Source organism: Bos mutus, chromosome 21, assembly GCF_027580195.1.
Source record: "Bos mutus isolate GX-2022 chromosome 21, NWIPB_WYAK_1.1, whole genome shotgun sequence".
NCBI lineage: Eukaryota > Metazoa > Chordata > Mammalia > Artiodactyla > Bovidae > Bos > Bos mutus.
This window is the reverse complement of record NC_091637.1, coordinates 66,978,896-66,999,670: the sequence shown is the minus strand read 5'-3', so window position 1 is coordinate 66,999,670 and position 20,775 is coordinate 66,978,896. Positions and strand designations below refer to the sequence as shown.

The window sequence follows — 20,775 nt, the reverse complement described above, 5'->3', positions numbered from 1 at the left end:
TGCTATACATAGCCTGAGAGAGATTAAGCCTCCTTTGTTACTCTTGTGTTTCTACTTTTAGCTCAGATTTTTTACCTGTCACCTATTTTGGGATTCTATTTATCATCTGCCCTTGTACTATTGAAAATAAAAATTTTAAATGCAAAAATAAATGTAAAATAAATGTCTTTAAAATAGCAATTGTGCAATGAACCAGGAAAACCACTTCAAAGAACAAAGTGTGTGTGTACAGGTATGAATGAAAACTGCTGCAGATCAGTTGAGAAAGGAGAGCCTAGACAGTAAGATATAACACGTGAAAAAAAAAACATGAAATTAAGATTCCTACTTCACAATATGCACAACTTCAAGGTAGATTCAAGAGTATAAAACTTAAAGACAAGAGAGAAAACTATCCTTATGGCCCGAGGCAGGGAAGAATTTGTTAAAGACATAAATGTACAAACCATAAAAGAAAAGACTGATAAATTCAGGTGTGTTAAAATTAAGAATCTCTGCTATTCATCAAAAGACAATGTCCAGAGAATGAAAATACATACCATCAAACAGAAGAAGCTACATGTCTGTCACATGTTAGTATCCAGAATATATAGTCTCTAAAATGATTAAGAAAAAGAATCCAATACAAACTGAACAGAAGACTTCAACAGGCAATTTACAGAAGAAACAAAAGCCAATACAAGTATGAAAGATGTAACACTCATCAGTAATCATGGAAATACAAATTAAAACCACAGTGACATACTTTTATATCTACCAGATGGGCAAGAACTGAAAAATCAGACAAAAATTTGACAAGGATGTGACATTACTTGAACTGCTCATTTGTAAACTACAGATAAAAATAACGATGTCACAGGGCTGCTGTGACAACAGGCAATGAATGATGCAGACCGTTCACAGTCATTGAGAATCTGGCCTCTGGAGCACACTATCTGGCCCCACCTAGGCCTCTGCCACTCACTGACTGACTGAACCAAGGTGGGTGGACCTCCTAGGCCTCTGGTACTCCCAGGATAAAGGATCTGACAGGCAGAGATCTTGGAACAGTGCCCGGCACACAGTAAGCAACACGCGGCTGTGATTCTAGCTGTTATTGCCAGGATTCTTTCCCAAAGGTCTAGTTTTTAAACCTATTTTCAATTTTTTGCAAACTGAATTTCTCCATGCTGGGCTCCAGTCTGACCCCTTTAACTCATTACTGACCAGGGGATTTTTGTAGAAACTAATGCATATGGCCGGTGATGTTTATTTTGGTCAGCTAAAAATTAATTCTGTTATTTCATCAGCACTGCAGGTCACTACATCCAACAGTTATACCTGACACACCTGTTAAGTCTTCCAATTTTTGTGAAATATCTTCTGCCTCTTTCACTGAAGCAAAGGAGCATTCTCTAGCACCATGAGTTTCATTTTCACTTTCTGGATCAGAATCTATCACTAAGGTTTTTCTTTTTTGTTGGTATAACATTCACACTGTCTGAATCGGAACTATATTCTGAAGAACTACCATGTTCTGAGACACTAATATATATTTTGCTCGGACAATCAGAGAAAGTATCTGCATAAAACTCACTGAAAAATTCTTCTATGCTCAAAATATCATGATGCATCATTTTTGGAAATTTTCTGTTTATAATATACACTTTGGTTGAAAAACCTAACAGAGCAAAACATGAACGACGACGACAATTGTAAGTCGTACAGTGAACCCCTGATAATTTTAAGCTCTAACAGCATTCTCACGGTGACGCTAACTGTACCATTCTCTAAAAACGCGCTGATACGTCTCCAGTCAATAACCTTCAGGTAACAAAAGACGTATTAGTACATCCCCAATCAATAATGTGTTAACATACTTGGTTTTTCAGTGACTTTTCTAAATAGCACAATGAACCACTGGTATAATTAAAAATAAATTCTAATATCCTCAATTCAAAATCTACTCTAAGCCTCCTACCAAAGTGAAAATAAGTCAGGCAATAAACTGAAATTTTCCCTCTAAAGCACCAGCAACACTGAAGCTATATTTTCTTTCACTTCTATTTCACCACTTTTGAAATCTAACAATATACGTATATTTTAATTCTCAGTATTTTAAATACATAAGATGAAGAAGGGTTTGTCTTAGATTCCATTTACCACATTCTACGTGTAAAAGTCTGTATCCTCTATCGGAGAAGGCAATGGCACCCCACTCTAGTACTCTTGCCTGGAAAATCCCATGGGCGGAGGAGCCTGGTGCGCTGCAGTCCATGGGGTCGCTAAGAGTCCAACATAACTGAGTGACTCCACTTTCACTTTCATGCATTGGAGAAGGAAATGGCAACCCACTCCAGTGTTCTTGCCTGGAGAATCCCAGGGATGGGGAAGCCTGGTGGGCTGCCATCTATGGGGTCACAGAGAGTCGGACACGACTGATGTGCCTTAGCAGCAGCAGCAGCAGTATCCTCTATCTGATTCGTTACACTGATCCAAATGCAGATCCTGGACTGTAAATAATAGTCAGGGCTCTAGGTATTTTTTTAAATTTCCTATCTGATTTCTTCAGTGATCCACTGGGTTAGTGATCCACGTTGTTCAGCCTCCACGTGTTTTGTGTTTTTTGTAGTTTTTTTGTTCTTGTAGTTGACTTCTAGTCTCACAGTGTTGCAGTCAGAAAAGGCATTTGATGTGATCTGCATTCCTAAATTTGCCAAGGCTTGTTTTGTTGCCCAGCATGTGATCTATTCTAGAAAATGTCCTGTGTACACTTGAAGAGAATGTGTATTCTGCTGCTTTCAGATGGAGTGCTCTAAGGAATCAATATTGTTAAAATGTCCATAATGACCAAGGCAATCTACAGATTCAATGAAATCTCTATTAAAATACCAATGGTGTTTTTCAAAGAATAGAAAAAATAATTTTAAAATTTGCATGGAAATACAAAAGACCTCATATAGCCAAAACAATCTTGAGAAAGAACAGAGTTGGAGGAATCACACTCCTTGACTTCAGACTATATTACAAAGCTATAGTCATCAAAGCAGTATTGCACTGGCACAAAAATAAACATAGATAAATGGAACAAGACAGAGAGCCCAAAATAAACCCACACACTTATAGTCAATTAATGTATGACAAACAAGGCAAGAATATACAATAGAGAAAAGGCAGTCTCTTTGATAACTAGTACTGGGAAAACTGGACAGCTACAGGTAAAAGAATGAAATCAGAACATTCTCTAAAACTATATACAAAAATAAATTCAAAATGGGTTAAAGACCTAAATGTAAGACTGGATACTATAAACCTCCTAGAGAAAAATATAGGCAGAACACTCTGATGTAAATCACAGCAATATTTTTTGGAACTTCTCCTAAAGTAAAGGAAACAAAAGCAAAAATAAACAAATGTGACCTAATTAAACCTAAAAGCTTTTACACAGCAAAGGCAACTACTGACGAAATGAAAAGGCAACCTCCTGAATGGGAGAAAATATCTGCTAATGATATGACCAATCAAGAACTAATATCCAACATATATGAACAGCACATATTACACAACATCAAAAAACACAAACTCAATTTAAAAGTGGGCAGAAGAACTGAACAGATATTTTCCCAAAGAGGAAATGCAGACAGCCAAAAGGCACATGAAAAGATGCTCAATATCACTTATCATCAAGGAAATGCAAATCAAAACCACAATGAATATTACCTCATATCTGTCAGAATGGTTACTATCAAAAACAACACAAAGATCAGTGTTGGTCAGGATGTGGAGAAAAAGAGAACCTTCACACACTATTGATGGGAATGTAAATTGATACAGCCATTATGGAAAACTACAGAGTTTCTCAAAAAACTAAAAATAGAACTATATACAACCAATTCCATCACTGGGTACGTATTTAAAAAAACCCCAAAACATTAATTCAAAAAGATACATGCACTCCAATGTTGACAACAGCATTATTTACATCTGTCAAGATATGGCGGCAACCCAAATCTCCATCAACAGATGAATGGATAACGATGTGGTGTGTGTGTATATATAGAATACTACTCAGCCATAAAATGAATGAAACTTTGCCATCACAGTATCATGAATGGACCTGGAGGGCATTATGCTAGTTAAGAAAAGTCAAAGACAAATACTGTATTATCACTCAAATGTGGAATCTTAAAAATACAAAAAAGTGTGACTATAACAGAAGCAGACTCACTGTACAAACTAGTGGTTACCATGGCGGGAGGGGAGTGAGGAGGGGCAGTACAGGGGGAGGGGAGTAAGAGGCACAAACTATTAGGCATAAAGTAAGCTACAAGGGTCACTGTACAACACAGGGACTACAACCAATATTTTACAACAACTGTAAAGGGAATATAAACTTTAAAACCTGTGTATTGCTTATTGTACACCTTTAACTTATATAATATACATAAGTAACTATACTTCAATTTTTAAAAATGAATTTAAAAAAACCCAGGACTCTAACAACTCTTTTCGTTAGTGGCCTGAGCTACTTAGCCTCTACAAGTCAATATGGAAAGAGGAAGCTACTGACAAAGGAAAAGATGAACAGAGCTGCTTGATGAAAAAGATTCCAAAAATGACCTGGGCTTCACCAGATGGGCAAGGAAAAGTAAAGAAATCCAGAAATCTGGTTAGGAAGAGTTTGAGAGAAGGAGATATTCAGTACTGGTAGTGGCACCAGCCTACAAGACTTAAAACCACTGGAGGAAGGGGTCACCTTTAACAAAGGGCAGCCTCAGAAAGAAGAGAGAAATTAAGAACCCTGCAGGGAACCAAAGAAGTCCAGGACCCACTCTCATCTGAGATGTGCACCCGGATCCCTCTGCCTCACCCCAGACCCAACCAGTCGGCACCTCCAGGGGGTGGAGTATTCTGAAGAAAACATGGGCCTTTTTTTTTTTTTTCTCTAAAACTCCACTGTGTGTTCAGTCACCCAGTCATGTCAGACTCGTTGTGACCCCATGGACTGTAGCCCGCCAGGCTACTTTGTCCATGGGATTTTCCAGGCAAGAACACTGAAGTGGGTCACCATGCCCTCCTTCAGGGGATCTTTCCGACCCAGGGGTCGAAACCACATCTCCTGTGTCTCCTGCATGGCAGGCAGATTCTTTACCCGTTGAGCCAGAGGCTTCCATGAGAGATGATTCTAATGCACAGCAAGGGTTAAAAAAGTTTGGCCTGAGACTGAAGCAAAGGTACTCCAAATAACCTAGTGTGGTTAACAGTAAAAGTAAATTACATTGTAGACCATACGAAAAGCATGAACCGGTTCTGCTTTCAAATATACAGTTCTTTGGTTTGTCCCACAACTAAGATTTCCTGGGATGCCAAGAAAAAGTCACTTACAGACCTCTAAGCATTACAGTAGCTTTAAAAAAAAAACAAAACTGACTTAAGAAAACAGACTTGAGTGGGTGTAAGCAGAATTTCCCAGAAAGACCGTGATAAAAGGAATCTATAGTCAATATGTCAATAATCATTCAGTAAACTGGTATGTATCTTACGCATACTTTTTTTTGGTTGCACTGTGTTGTCATAAAGAAAGCTGAACGCTGAAGAATTGATGCTTTCGAACTGTGGTGTTGAAGATTGAGAGTCCCTTGGACTGCAAGATCAAACCAGTCAGTCCTAAAGGAAATCAGTCCTGATTATTCATTGGAAGGACTGATGCTGAAGCTGAAGCTCCAATACTTCGGCCACCTGATATGAAGAACTGACTCACTGGAAAAGATCCTGATCCTGGAGAAGACTGAAGGCAAGAGAAGGGGACAGAGGATGAGATGGTTGGATGGCATCACAGACTTGATGGACATGAGATTGAGCAAGGTCCAGGGGTGGCTGATAGACAGGGAAGCCTTGTGTGCTGCATGGGTTCACAAAGAGTCAGACACGACTGACTGACTGAACTGAACTGTGCTGTCACTCAGGATGTCAGTTCCCTGACCAGGGATTGAACCCATACCCCCTGCAGTGGAAGGGCAGAGTTCTAACCAACGGAACACCAGGGAATTCTCATAACTTGCACATACTTGAATTTAAGGTTCATTCTTCTTTTTCTTCTGTAATTTTGATCAATATTTTTTAAACACAGGGATTTCCTTTTCTAATAGTCTGGATTTAAGTGGCGGATTCATTTTGATATTTGGCAAAACTAATACAATTATGTAAAGTTTAAAAATAAAATAAAATTTAAAAAAAATAAATAAAAAGTAAAAAAAAAAAAAAAAAAAGGAATGGTGCTTGAATCTTACTGAAAAAATGTTTTTCCTGGGTCAGCAAGATCAACTAAAACATGGATTCTCCATTGAGGGCTCTGTCTCTGCCCTGTCAGATCTTTAATTAGACAAACACATCCTTGTCCAAAGCACAGAGCACCAGACTAGAAGTGACAGGTAATACAAAACACTCATTTTTTAGAAATACCCCCAGCAGACTGGGATTACCAATTAAATGGTTTTTAGCAAAAATCAGATAAATTCAGATAAGAAAAAGAATCAAATATAGATATGAAATAAACTAGCCCTGTGTTGAAGGCAAGTCCTGTAGTTGGCCCAAGAGGCTCAGTGTATACTCTGTAGATTGGACCAATAAGACTCAAAATAGGTGGTTATACTGCATTAGTAGGGTTTGGGTTTTTTCTTTTCGGATTGCCATATTCACCATAGCTCCATATGAAAGAATGGAGAACAGTGTTGTACATGTTTCTAGACGACAGATGTTTAACTAGAAAAGAAAAAAATCTGGTCATTAACTGGAGTCATCAACACTGGAGCAGAGAGGCACAGGAAGAAGATCGCCTCCATCTCTCTATGTGTTTAAAGCTGGAGAAGTGCTAAGTCGCTTGCTTCAGTCATGTCCAACTCTTTGCAACCCTATGGACTGTAGCCCGCCAGGGTCCTCTGTCTATGGGATTCTTCAGGCAAGAATACTGCAGTGGGATGCCATGCCCTGCTCCAAGGGATCTTCCCCACCCAGGTCTCCTGCATTGCAGGCAGATTCTTCACCACTGAGCCACCACGGAAACTCTAAAGCTGGCTAACCAGCTATCACAAACATATACTAAGGGGAAAAAAATCAATTATTTCATTAATTTACATAGTTCTTGTTTTTAACTAAATGGTTCCAGTTTAAGAAAGAGACGACGGACTGCTTATATTGATGTCACAGTATGGTGATCAAGAAGACTATTTTCTTAAAAACAATGTATTTGGCTGTGTTGAGTCTTAGTTGTGGCTGCGGGATCTTCTGTTGCGGCACGTGGACTCTCTAGCTGTGGCACTCCAGGTGCAGTAGTTGTGGGACGTAGGTTTAGGTGCTCCGCAGCGTGTGGGATCTTAGTTCTCTGACCACGGATCAAACCTGCATCCCCTGTATTGCAAGGTGGATTCTTAACCACTAGACCACCAGTTAAGTCCCAAGACTATTTCCAAAATAACACAATCTCAGTCAGAAGAAGTCAGGGGAAGGTTAGGGAACCACCAAAAAGTTTACTACACACAGATGAGTGTTCCTTAAAGAGCCGGGGCATTTGAGGCTCCCCGTTCGCCCTGACACATCCTCTGGCTCAGGGCCTTACAGGGCCCTGCATACTTGCAGGCCTCTGCCGCCCATTGCTGCTGCTGCTCCTCAAATAGTCTGTGCAATCCTCCACGAATGCTCAATGAGGACCTCCATGTCAACATTGCAATGAGGACTGAAAATGTCTTTCCATGCTTCTTTACTTACTGAAAAATATTTAGATCCTCAAGGCCTAGGTAAAATTTTACTGCAAACCACACAGGTTCACCCAGAGTCCACTGCACTTGTCTGACTTCTTATCGCAAGGCTTGGTTCAGAAGAACAATAAAGTTTCTCAAATGAATTGCTAAGAGGACACCCCTACACATTCCTCGCAACACTATCTCCTCACCCTGCACTTTAAAGCATAAGTTATTACTCAGGTATGGTGAGCCAAGAGGCTACGAGAAGACTACCACTAAAAGGATGGTTACTTAGAGTTCCCAAAAGGGGGCACACAGTGCCATCCAGGGCCTTGTGAGGGAGCACCAAGATGGGTCAGGAGGCAGAAAGAGCAAGGGGAAAGCATGGGCAAGTTTTTATCCTGGTTTCCACAGGAAAGGCAAGTCCAGGCAGGGCGAGCAGGCTGCGGACTGGTTCCTTTGGATAATTTCAGCAGATCTCAGGTATAAGTATAGTTGTTAGGTGCCCAGTACCTGCAGGGCAGAGAAGTAGCTGCCTCCTGGAGTTTAAGAGCAAGCAGAAGGCGTGGTCGGAGCACAGGCTCTGTGCTGCTTGGTCTGCACCTGAACAGTCCTCACAGGGGAGCAGTTTTCTATTTCCAGAAACTAGCAAATTCTGGGAATACTCTCTCCCAGATCAGACAGAGCATCGAGAATATAAAAAATAAGAAAATACAGTTCATACATCTTGCTCTGTTTTTCTTTATGGCACTGACATGACGGGACACCATGTATCTGTTCACTGCTACTCCCCCACTATGATGTCAAGTCCATGAAAGCCAGAACTTCATTTGGTTCAATGTTTATCATCAGTACTTGAATAATGCCTGGCACACAGCAGGTATTTACTAATAAGTGCTTGTTAAGTGAAGGAGTAAGTAAACAAATTTGCATTAAGACATGACTTATGCAAAGTTCAGACGGGGAGGTGGGGAACAAGGCTTTCTTTTCTTACGTACTTGAAATATTTCTTCAAACTTGAAATTATTAACTAACTTCTTCACCACCACTACAGAGAAGTCTCAAGTTAATTCCCACCTCAACAAGCGAGATTTAATCACAGGAGGGTAGCGTAAGGAGAAGGCAGTGGCAACCCACTCCAGTACTCTTGCCTGGAAAATCCCATGAACAGAGGTGCCTGGAAGGCTGCAGTCCATGGCATCCCTGAGAGTCAGACACGACTGAGTGACTTCACTTTCACTTTTCACTTTCCTGCACTGGAGAAGGAAATGGCAACCCACTCCAGTGTCCTTGCCTGGAGAATCCCAGGGACGGGGGAGCCTGGTGGGCTGCCATCTATGGGGTCACACAGAGTCGGACACGACTGAAGTGACTTAGCAGCAGCGTAAGGAAATGCAATGAGTCCATCCTCTGGAGCTGGACTAAGATCTACATCTTTGCTCTATCACCTACGAACTGGACAGCTTGACTAGAATAACTTTTTAGTCTGTCTCCTCAATGGAAAATCAAGAGGGCAGTAATACTCACCTAACAGAGTATGAAGAGGAAGATGCCCATCAGGCTAGTGAGTGTGAAAAAGCCTCTGCATGTGAGGACACAGGAAGCCCCTCTAGCATCTACCGACAATGCAATCCTATCCAGTGAAGGACCCAAGGACACTGCCTACAGCAAGTGCTGTTATCTAAACTGTGCTAAACACGCTTTCACTTAGAGTTCACGAGAGTTCAACTCCACGCTGACTACATCCACCATCAAATGACTGCTCGCACATCTATCAGCGAGGGGACTCTGGGCAGGTCACTTTACCTCCTGGCCTCTCTCTCCTGAATAACAGAGCCTACCTCATGAAACTGCTCCACAGTGTGATATGCGGAGACGGGGCATCCAGGAATTACGTTGGTTTAGATGAGGTCATGAGGGTGTTTCCTTATGATGGGATTAGTGCCCTTTTAAGCAGAGACATCAGAGAGCATGCACACGTGCTCACACACCTTCCCCCCACTTTGCTGTGAAGACACAGTGAGATGGCAGCTCTCTGCAATCCAAAAAGCAAGCTCTCACCAGAACCCAGCCGTGCCGGCAACCCTGATTTTGGACTTCCCAGCCTCCAGAACAGTGTGAAATAAACAATTTGCAAAAGCCACCCCGTCTACAGTATTTTATTATAGCAGCTTGAGCAAACTACTCCAGTACGTTATACGAAACACGCAAATTTAAGCCATTATCAGAAGTAGTCTACAGCACATAGGTCCTATGAGACCCAAGTCAGAACCCACAATTCAATTCTTAAGCTTTACCTACTTCTTGTGAGGGTAAAATTAAACAAACAAACAAAAATATCTCTGGGAAAAGAATTTAAAAGAGAGAGAGAGAGAGAGATATATATATATATATATTTATATATATATATATATAAATGATTCACTTTGCTGTACACATAACTAAAACAATACTGTAAATCAACTACACTCCAAAAAAAAAAAGAAAATCTCCTACTCCCCCTCAAAATCAATATTAAACAGGATACACAATAATAACACTCAGTCCTTAGCATATGCTAGGAACTACACTCAGCTCTTCTAAGGGCTTTAAAATGTTAACTTATTTAATTCTCACCACAGCCCTAGAGATAAGGTTATTATTTCCATTTTAAAAACAGGGAAATGAAGATCCAGGGAGGTGACGTGTCACAAAGCTAGGCTAGGTTGAAGCCTAAACTCGAATCTATGTAGCCTGGCTTCACCATTTTCCCATCCATGACTCTATACTCCCTCTCTTCTTGTTAGTACTACTCCAAGATTAGAAAAGAAAATAACTTCAGGTGGGTTACACTCAGTGTACTGGCATGTCTTAATAAAGTCATAACTTGCTTCTTAATGACACACAAAACAAAACAAGATCGCAAGATCATCTGCATGTAACCAAATCACAGCTAAAAATGATTCTATAAAACCAGGAAGAAAACTACATTTTTTAAGCTCCTGTTGTTTTCAACAGCATTATAAGTACACAATGTTACACATTTCTTTAAAAGCTGACCTAAAAGACATTTATAAACAGCAAAATGTCTCAGGGATAGTACTTAGAAATTAAGAAGTACAAAAAAAAAACAGGAGAAAGATATATCTTACTAGAATCTAACATGTATTCACTCAGTGGCTGGAAAAATTAAAAGGAAAAATGAGGGAACTTGGCAGTGAAAATAACATCAGTTTACAAATATGCAGTCACCTCAGGTTTGCTTATCTGTGTTTATCAGACACGATCGTGTGTGAGCCAGGACACTGAGAACACTTTTAAACTATCGTAACATCAGTGATCAAACGCTGCCTGAATGAGCAGTGCGCACAGTTGTGGCAGTGGCAGTACAGAAAGATTACACACTGCGGACAGAACGCTCCTGAATGTGAATGCTGGCTCCTAAGGCTGTACACCAAGCTCCGGAGTTTAAGATCACAATATAAAGAGCTCTGCTGCTGACGCAGGTGTGATAACAACTGTAAGTGACGCTGAGGAAGAAAACCAGGTGCAAGAACCACTACTCCAGGGGCGTAAGATGTCAGGTATACATACCACTCTGCTGCCACTTTTCAATGGAAAAGGAACTCAGCAAAAAATAATTTTAAAGGAAATATTTATAGAACGCTTTTAATTTATAAGAAAAGAATATGAACACATGATTTACAGCTTAAAACAATGCCCTAAAACTGAAAACATTACACTTCTCAGATTATTTAACTTGGATGGATCTTCCTTTTAGCATAAATCTTCTGTGAATGGTTCATACTTGTACTATGCCAAACAAATCTTAAAAGTCATACCTATTGTTCATGTGCCAAAATTAATGCTAAACATATCTGCATAATCAAGCTAACCAGACAACCTATCATGTACTGAATTGATAGTGATATGACAAACTGTAATTTGTAATAATAATAAAAAAGAAGAGTGGCAGTTAAAAATTATGACCAAAAATAATGACAAAGCAATCAAGCTTGAAACAAAAATTGCAATCAACTCAATACTATGACAAAATTCTTCCTAGAAAAATGCCACAATTCCAGCTATTTACAAGTACACGTGAACAATGGAAGATCTGTACCATCATCAGAACCCTCAGCAAACCTCTTTACACACTAATTTTAGTTCTGAATACCAAAGTTTTATAACCCCTTACCTATTAATTAGCACCAAGTCCCTAGGTACATGAAGAAATCAAAGTTTAAGGAAAGGGATATAATTTCATCTTCAGAACAAAGGACTAGCTAGAATTTCTGGATACTTCCAGGGCCACCCTGAAAATCCTTAAGGCCCACTATGCCCTGCAGAACCACTCATTTAAATAACATTTTCAGTACAAGATAAAATCTACCTCTTTTCCCACCTCAACCTCTACCCCACCCCTCAATGATAAGATTTCAAAATCATGATGTAAATGGGAAATAACCATTGGAACTACATTAGAAATGTACATAAGGCATTATACTTAAAATACCTTATACATTGCTTTGCAATTTACAAAACTCTTTTATATGCGTTATTTCACTGATATAACCCATCATGAAAAGATTAAATCTCCATTTAGTTATTTTTTATTATTTTCAATTGAAGTTTAGTTGACATACAATATTACATTTGCTTCAGGTGTACAACATAGTGATCTGACAATCAAATACATTATGAAATGATCACCATGGTAAGTCCAATTACCACCATATAAAACTATTATAACATTATTGACTTCGTTCCTTATGCTGTATGTTACACCCCCATGACTTGCTTACTTCGTAACTAGAAGTTTTTACCACTTAAGTCTTCCTTACCTATTTCACTCAATTCCCCTCTGGCAACCAACAGTTTTGCTCTCTGTAAGTCTATTTCTGTTTTGTCTGTTTGTTTTGTTTTGTAGATTCTACATATAAGTGAGATCATATGGTACTTGTCTTTGTCTGACTTATTTCACTTAGTGAAATTATCTCTGTTTTTAAAGATGAGAAACCCAATGTCAGAAAGTTAAGTGACTTGCTCCAGGTGAAGTTAGACATTCAGTTCAGTGACAGAGGACTTCCTGTTCTTATTTCTAGGTCTCCATACCTTCCAGCTACCACAGGCCAAGTCTAGAAATCTAATAAAGAATGCAAAAAGGCTTTGCAAAACTAAAAAGAACTAAAAGGATCTTTTTATGAAGAGTGCTAATCATTCACTGATGCACCAGTGAAATACCTATGACCAGGCCCTGCCTCGGCAAGTACGTCTTCCCATGGGCCATGAGGAGCTTGAAAAGAGGCCCAGGTGATTTTAACATGAAGCACGTTGAGAACTTCTGAGCTACATCAGATGATACAAATGGCAGCAGTGTATTACAAACACATTTTCAACTATCAATTCAGGTTTACTTTTTTCCTTTCACATGAATTAATCATCACTCCTTAATTAGACATATAGTGATAGCTTAATAAAGCTAAAGTGCTGACTTGAAAAGAGATCACAGTATTAGCTGTAAAATATGTATAACTCTGCATTACACTAATTACATGAAAATACGTTTTTGTTTTTTTATAATTCTATTCTAGTCAATATTTAGAAAATTCAATTTGAAAGTACAGCCTTCAGTTTGTGCTATTAAGAACATTTAAAAATCATTATCTTCAACTGGAAAGGAAGGAAAAAAATTGAACAATACTGCATTTAAACAATATTACATTAAAGTAGTAGTCATCTGAGGAAGAGGAAGCTTTACTGTGTGCTAAACACAATAAAAATAACAGTACAGGTAATTAATGCACAAATTAGATGACAATTAGCACTGAAAATCATTTTTTAAAAAAATACCGGCTGTTGGACCAATCTTACCTTTTGTAGACTTGTTGGATTCAACTGAGTTTTGTCAATTATTTTTATTGCAACCTAGAAAAAAAATAAATTAATAAATTTTAAGGATTTTAAGAATTTGGTGTGAAAGTCACTCATTCATGACCAACTCTTTGCAACCCCATGGACTATACAGTCCACGGAATTCTCCAGGCCAGAATACTGGAGTGGGTAGCCTTTCCCTTCTCCAGGGGATCTTCCCAACCCAGGGATCAAATCCAGGTCTCCTGCATTGCAGGCAAATTCTTTACCAGCTGAGCTACAAGGGAAGCCCAAGAACACTGGAATGGGTAGCCTATCCCTTCTCCAGCCGATCTTCCTGACCCAGGAATCTAATCAGGGTCTCCAGCATTGCAGGCAGATTCTTCACCAACTGAGCTATCAGGGAAGCCCAAGAATTTGGTAATCATAGATTAACTGGTAACAGGTTTGTAAACACCCAGACACGAGACATCGTTAAAAAACAAGTACTTAAAAACAAACCTTAAAAACTTAAAACTCAACTAGTTACAATTATTTAACATTTTATAAATATTTTATAATTGACAAGAGGGGCTTCATACAAATACGGGTACAACATTTTACATTTAAATAGACAAGGGGGGGGGACTCTCTCTCCCACGTGCATGTGCTCTATCTCTCTCTCTCTCTCTCCCCCTCACTCTCTCTCCCCAGCTCCCCACTCACTCCTCCACTCTCTTCTCTTCAAGTCTTGGATTCTCCTGCTATCTTCTAAATAAAATAGAGCTGTAACACTGATTTGCCTAAGAGCTGTAGCACGGTTTGTCCAAGACCCAAGAGCTGTGACCACCGAGGGCTTTAATGTCCGTCGCTCCAAATCTTTGTTGTGACGAGACAAAGAACCAAGGAACATACACTAGTGTGACATCTATGGTGCCGTGACTCGGATATAACCTGGCTGAAACAACCTCTGCGTGGAAGAGGCCAAGCACAACAGGAGCCCAACTCAGCAAAGCTCCCACGCTAGAAGCAGAAGGCGAAGAAACCCAGTGCAGGGGAAGGCCCATCGTGCTGGAAACCAGGACAACGAAAACCAAACTCAGCAGAAAGCTCACGCGGCCCAGTCTCAGATTCCAGAAGACCTCCAGTTAAGAAACCTTGGACCACTGGACAAAACCCCGAGAGGGATTGTCAGAAGATCCTCTGACCAATCCTGAGGAAATCTGGCACACTGATGGAAGCAGCTTTGTCTTGGATGGAAAAAGAAGAGCCGGGTCAACCAGCTACAACATGCAGTGCCAGTTCAACAAAGATATAAAACTACAGCTGATCACAGAAGATATCACACACCCTTGGACACTGCTCTAAGGACTCTGAGGATTGAGACTAGCAAGAGGGGGAGGCCCAATACCCCTCGCCATCCCAGTTCAGCAGAAAGTAGCCAGAAAGACCTTGACGCCCCTATTCCCAAAGAATTGGGCCTCCCATCTCTTGAGGGGGGAATGTTAGGTAGGCAGAATAGGGAAAAGGAGTCCAAAATGGCGGTGGCTAAAAGACAAGGAAGGTCCGAGGACCAGAGTGAAGACTTCAGGCAGAACAAACAGAACAAACAGCACTCCTGGCTAAGCCCAATTTGCATAGGGCAGGCCCAGGTGGAGGAAAAAAACATAAAAGGAGGAGCCAAAGCGCTTTCTCTCGAACTCTCTCTCCTGCGGGCATGCGCGCGCTCTCTCTCTCTCTCTCTCTCCACCCCTCCCAACGCACTCCTCCACTCTCTTCACTTCAAGTCTTGGATTCTCCTGCTATCTTCTAAATAAAATAGAGCTGTAACACTGATTTGCCTAAGAGCTGTAGCACGGTTTGTCCAAGACCCAAGAGCTGTGACGCGCCGAGGGCTTTAATGTCCGTCGCTCCAAATCTTTGTTGTGACGAGACAGAGAACCAAGGAACATACACTAGTGTGACAGAAGGAATGATGCTAAAGCTGAAACTCCAGTACTTTGGCCACCTTATGCGAAGAGTTGACTCATTGGAAAAGACTCTGATGCTGGGAGGGATTGGGGGCAGGAGGAGAAGGGGACGACAGAGGATGAGATGGCTGGATGGCATCACTGACCCGATGGACGTGAGTCTCAGTGAACTCCGGGAGTTGATGGACAGGGAGGCCTGGCGTGCTGCGATTCATGGGGTCGCAAAGAGTCGGACACGACTGAGCGACTGATCTGATCTGATTATATAATTATCTTAAAACTTGCCAAATTATGAGGAAATTTTTCTTATATAACTTATATCAATTGATTATTTTTCTCTGGTAATTGGCCCTCAGTATTAAAAAATGTCCTCTCCAAAAAAATAAATAAATAAATAGACAAGGGGGAAAAAAAACTCCCAGAAACCACACCAAAAGGGGGAGATATTATATAATGAAAATATTATTCATGATTTTTATCTAATCTGGGATCCAAATCGAATTCCAGCTGACTTATTTCAAACCCTAAAAGATTATACCATTAAAGTGCTGCACTCAATGTGCCAGCACATTTGGAAAACTCAGCAGTGGCCATGGGACTGGAAAAGGTCAGTTTTCATTCCAATCCAAAAGAAAGGCAATGCAAAGAATGTTCAAACTGTCGCACAACTGCACTCATCACACACGCTAGCAAAGTAATGCTCAAAATTGTCCAAGTGAGGCTTCAACATTATGTGAACCAAGAACTTTCAGATGTTCAAGCTGGATTTAGAAAAGGCAGAGGAACCAGAGATTAAATTGCCAACATCCGTTGGCTCATAGAAAAAACAAGAGAATTCCAGAAAAACATCTACTTCTGCTTTACTGACTACACCAAAGCCTTTGACTGTGTGGATCACAACAAACTGTGGAAAATTCTTAAAGGGATGGGAAAACCAGACCACCTTACCTGCCTCCTGAGGAACCTGTAATGCAAGTCAACAGGCAAGAGAATGAAACATGGAACAATAAACTGGTTCAAAATTGGGAAAGGATTATGCCCAGCCTATATACTGTCACCTTGCTTATTTAACTTATACGCAGAGTACACCATGCAAAATGCTGGGATGGCTCAATCACAAGGGGGAATCAAGACTGCCAGGGGAAGTATCAACAACCTCAGAAATTCAGATGATACCATTTTAATGTCAGAAAGTGAAGAGGAGCCTCTTGACGAAGAGGAGCCTCCTGAAGAAGATGAAAGAGTGAAAAATCTGGCTTAAAACTCAATATTCAAAAAGCTAAGATTATGGCATCACTTCACTGCAAATAGATGGGAAAAGTGGAAACGGTGACAGATTTTCTTTTCCTGGGATCTAAAATCACTGTGGATGGTGACTGCAGTCATGAAACTAAAAGACGCTTGCTCCTTGGAAGAAAAGCAATGACAAACCTAGACAGTACTTTAAAAAGTAGAGACATCACTTTACCAACAAAGGTCCACATAGTCAAAACTGTGGTTTTTCCGGTAGTCATGTAGGGATGTGAGAATTGGAACATAAAGAAGGCTAAGCGCCAAAGAACTGGTGCTTTCGAACTATGGTGCTGGAGAAGACTCTTGAGAGTTCCTTGAACAGCAAAGAGATCAAACCAGTCAGTCCTACAGGAAATCAACCCTGAACATTCATTGGAACAACTGATGCTGAAGCTCCCAATACTTTGCAGACCTGAGGCAAAGAGCTGACTCATTCAAAAAGAACCTCATATTGGGAAAGACTGAGGGCAAGATGAGAAGGGGGTGGCAGAGGAAGAGATGGTTAGATGGCATCATCAACTCTATAGACATGAAGTGAGCAAACTCCGGGTGACATGGAAGCCTGGCAAGTTGAAGTCCACGGGATCGCAAAGAGTTAAGACATGACTTAGCGACTGAACAACAACAGATATCCAAAACTAGGGGCTACAGACAGCAAGAAGGGGGGATAGGGTGACGACAGGGGACAGAAGGGGATGTAAGTGAATAGAGAGGCTGTACCAGGAACTAGGGAACATACATAATTAACCCAGCTTTACACCTGAGGTCCAGAACAACAAATGATCTCACCCCAAACTGACAAGGCTGTGTTCCTACCACGTGTCCCTCAGAACACAGATTCAAAGATTCTTTATCAACAGTTCTTGCACTTTTTGGTCCCTTTTATATTCTTAAAGATTATGCTGAACCAAATACAGGTTATATCTATCAATATTTGGGCTTCCTCGCTGGCTCAGCAGTAAAGAATCCACCTGCAATGCAGGAGCCGCAGGAGATGTGTGTTCCATCCCTGGATCAGAAAGAGTCCCTGGAGAAAGAATCAGCAATCCACTCCAGTATTCTTGCTTTGGAAATTCCATGGACAGAGGCGCCTGGTGGGCTACAGTCCATGGGGTAGCAAAGAATCAGACACAACTTAGCGACTAAACAACATCAACAGCAAAAAGACATATACTGTGTACTTGCACTTATATGAGGTTCCTAGAATATTCAAAGGCATAGATACAGAAAGCAGAACATTGGTTGCCAGGGCCTGGGGAGAAGAGGGAATGGCGAATTTAATGGATATAGTTTCAGTTTTAGAAGATGAAGAGTTCAGGAGATGAATGGTGGTGATGGCTGCACAACATTATGGATGTATTTAATATGACTGAAATACACATTTTAAAATAGTTAATACATTTTATACTATGTACATGTTATCACAATAAAAAATGGGAGAAGTCCACTGCATGTTAATATAAATAACATTTTAATAAAATTCTCACATGTCCTCCTGTAGTCAATAGGTTATTGTATCACATGTCACACCGCTTCTGGAAAATTCTACTTTACAGTTGTGGAAAAGAATCAAAGAAGCAAATAATGTCTTAATGGTATTACCAAAACAGTTTTGATTTTGCAGACCCCCATTAAAAGGATCTCAGAACACATACAGGGGTCCACATTCCTACTTCAAGAACCCTGTACTACTCATATTAATGTTTTAAAAAACTGCTTAACATGGTTTAAAGCCTTCATCTGCCCATATATTTGATTACTTCCTAGGACTCTACTAGCCTCCTAATGAGCTAAAGAAAGGCATCCAGTGAGTCTGACCCTGGAGTGGAAGAAACCCACCACCCCTTCACCCCTGCCTGGGAGGAAAAAAATCAGAACTGGTGGAGGAGGGGAGAGTTAATGAGTGTACATGTCTGAAAAAGCAAAGTCGAAATTCTTATATTCAGAAAATTTAAGTCTTGATGGAAACTACTTGATGGAAACTAAATAAAGCAAAAGGAAATACTGGCTTCTCACGTATGCAAATGATGACCACCTTTTGCGTACCTTGGTTGACGAGAGGACTCCTATTATAGCCCCAGCATACAGCCTGTACACAGGAAGCAGTCAGTGAACGCTTACTGCAGTGACCCGAGGCCTTGAACACTCGCATCAGTAACCACAGACACATCAGAGATGGAGACAGAACAGTGAAGAACAGGGTTTCTGATGTTTTAGCAAACATCAGTGTGGTTTTAAAATTACACTATTTCAAAGTCAAGGGACTTCCTCAACAGTCTAGTGGTCCACTGCAGGCGACATGGGTTCAATTCCTGGTCGGGGAAATAACATCCCACATGGCCATGCGGTGTGGCCAAAAAACCCCCACAAACTTTACTCTCATAAGTAATTTTATGTGGTATACTTGGATCTGCCCATTCCCAAAGAAACCCCTTTGATAACACTGTTCTGGCCACAATCCTGCTTTCTTTCTTCCTCTCATATCCAAATCCACCATAAATGCTGCCTTTCCAGTTCAATTTCTATTCTCCTCAGAGGCCCCTTGTTCACTCATTTCTTCTGCTCAGTATCCACCTTCTAGAGATTCCATTCTGATTCTGTTAGTACACATATTCACTTTCAAGTACTGCTGTTCAAATAGGAGAAGGAAATGGCAACCCACTCCACGGAGAATCCCAGGGACAGAGCAGCCTGGTGGGCTGCCGTCTATGGCGTCGCACAGAGTCAGACACAACTGAAGTGACTTAGCAGCAGCAGCTGTTCAAATAGTATCTAAAGCAAGATCAGTTCAAAACATGTTGCATTCAGCTAAATCTCACTGTGGACGAGAGGCTTTATCAAAAGCAAGAGTCCTCATTTAACACAATGCGTGTATGTGTGGCAATGAAAGCTGAAGGGGAAGCTCCTAATCCCTTCTTCCTTCCAGCTCCCTGCTGGGATGACTCAACTACCAAAATAACCCAGGGCCAGAGCTGGAGCCAGGAGAAGAGCTCCGACCTCGAGGCAACTGTGGGGCATCACTAGCTGCCTGAGAAAGACAGAGACCTGACAGACCACTCAGCCACGCCCAAGGTTGTAGAGGGTGTGTGTGTATGGGGGTGCTCTCAAGTGAGCTCACACCTGCACAACAAATGCCACGGGGGTTCACTAGGCAAGGAAACAGAAGTGTCCCTGCCACTGTGTAAAGTTCCGGGAAATTCCATTTGTTCCCCCTGATGCCTAAAGCAAAGTGGAAAATTACAAAATAGGAATAAAAGAGAGCTCACATGTAAGAAAGGCTTCCCTCAACATTCCTCAAATCAAAGAGTCCAACAAACCTGCGGCAAACACCCAATGGAGAAAAATCTTTATCTTCCAGTTCCCGTCAATTAACTACTGGTCAAAAGACCCTTATATCCTGCTCCTGGCGGGTGTTAAAGCATTACAGCTTTTACAGAAGAGCAGGGGCAAGAAAGACTACCAAGTCCTATAGAAGTACACAGTGATCCAGAAGAATGGCATATTGGTCAGCTCAGGCTGTCACAGCAAAAATACCAGAGACAGGGTGGCTTAAAGAGCAGAAATGTATTTTCTCACGGTTTGGGAAGCTGGGCGTCAGGGATCGGGGCACCAGCACAGGCAGCTCCTCGTGGCGAGCAGACGCTCAGCTTCTCACCGTGTCCTTATGAGGTGGAAAAAGCAAGCAAGCTCTCTGGTGTCTCCTATATGCACACTAATCCTATCAGATCGGGTGCCTACCCTTATGACCTAATTTAACCTAAATATTTCCACAAAGGCTCTATCTCCAAATAAGCTTTTACATCTGAATTCTGGGGGACACAATTCAGTCCACAGCAATGGAGAACAAGCCTACCAACTTCAAATTAAACCTAACAATGCAAAGCAAGATGAGTGCCTGTCACGAGCACAAGGCAGAGTCACAGAGGCACACAAGTTAATGAACGCTGTGCGGCTCCATGATT

General features: G+C 40.9%; 1 protein-coding gene across 9 annotated transcripts in view; it reads right to left on the bottom strand.

The window, feature by feature from the left end:
* MARK3 (microtubule affinity regulating kinase 3) overlaps window positions 1–20,775 on the bottom strand; it is a 115,936-nt gene that overhangs the window by 60,049 nt on the left and 35,112 nt on the right. For all 9 annotated transcript variants that reach the window (XM_070358031.1, XM_070358029.1, XM_070358030.1 and 6 more), the window contains exon 3: window positions 13,572–13,625. In XM_070358031.1, the coding sequence (XP_070214132.1) occupies window positions 13,572–13,625 (54 nt within the window). The remainder of the gene's footprint in view (window positions 1–13,571; window positions 13,626–20,775) is intronic.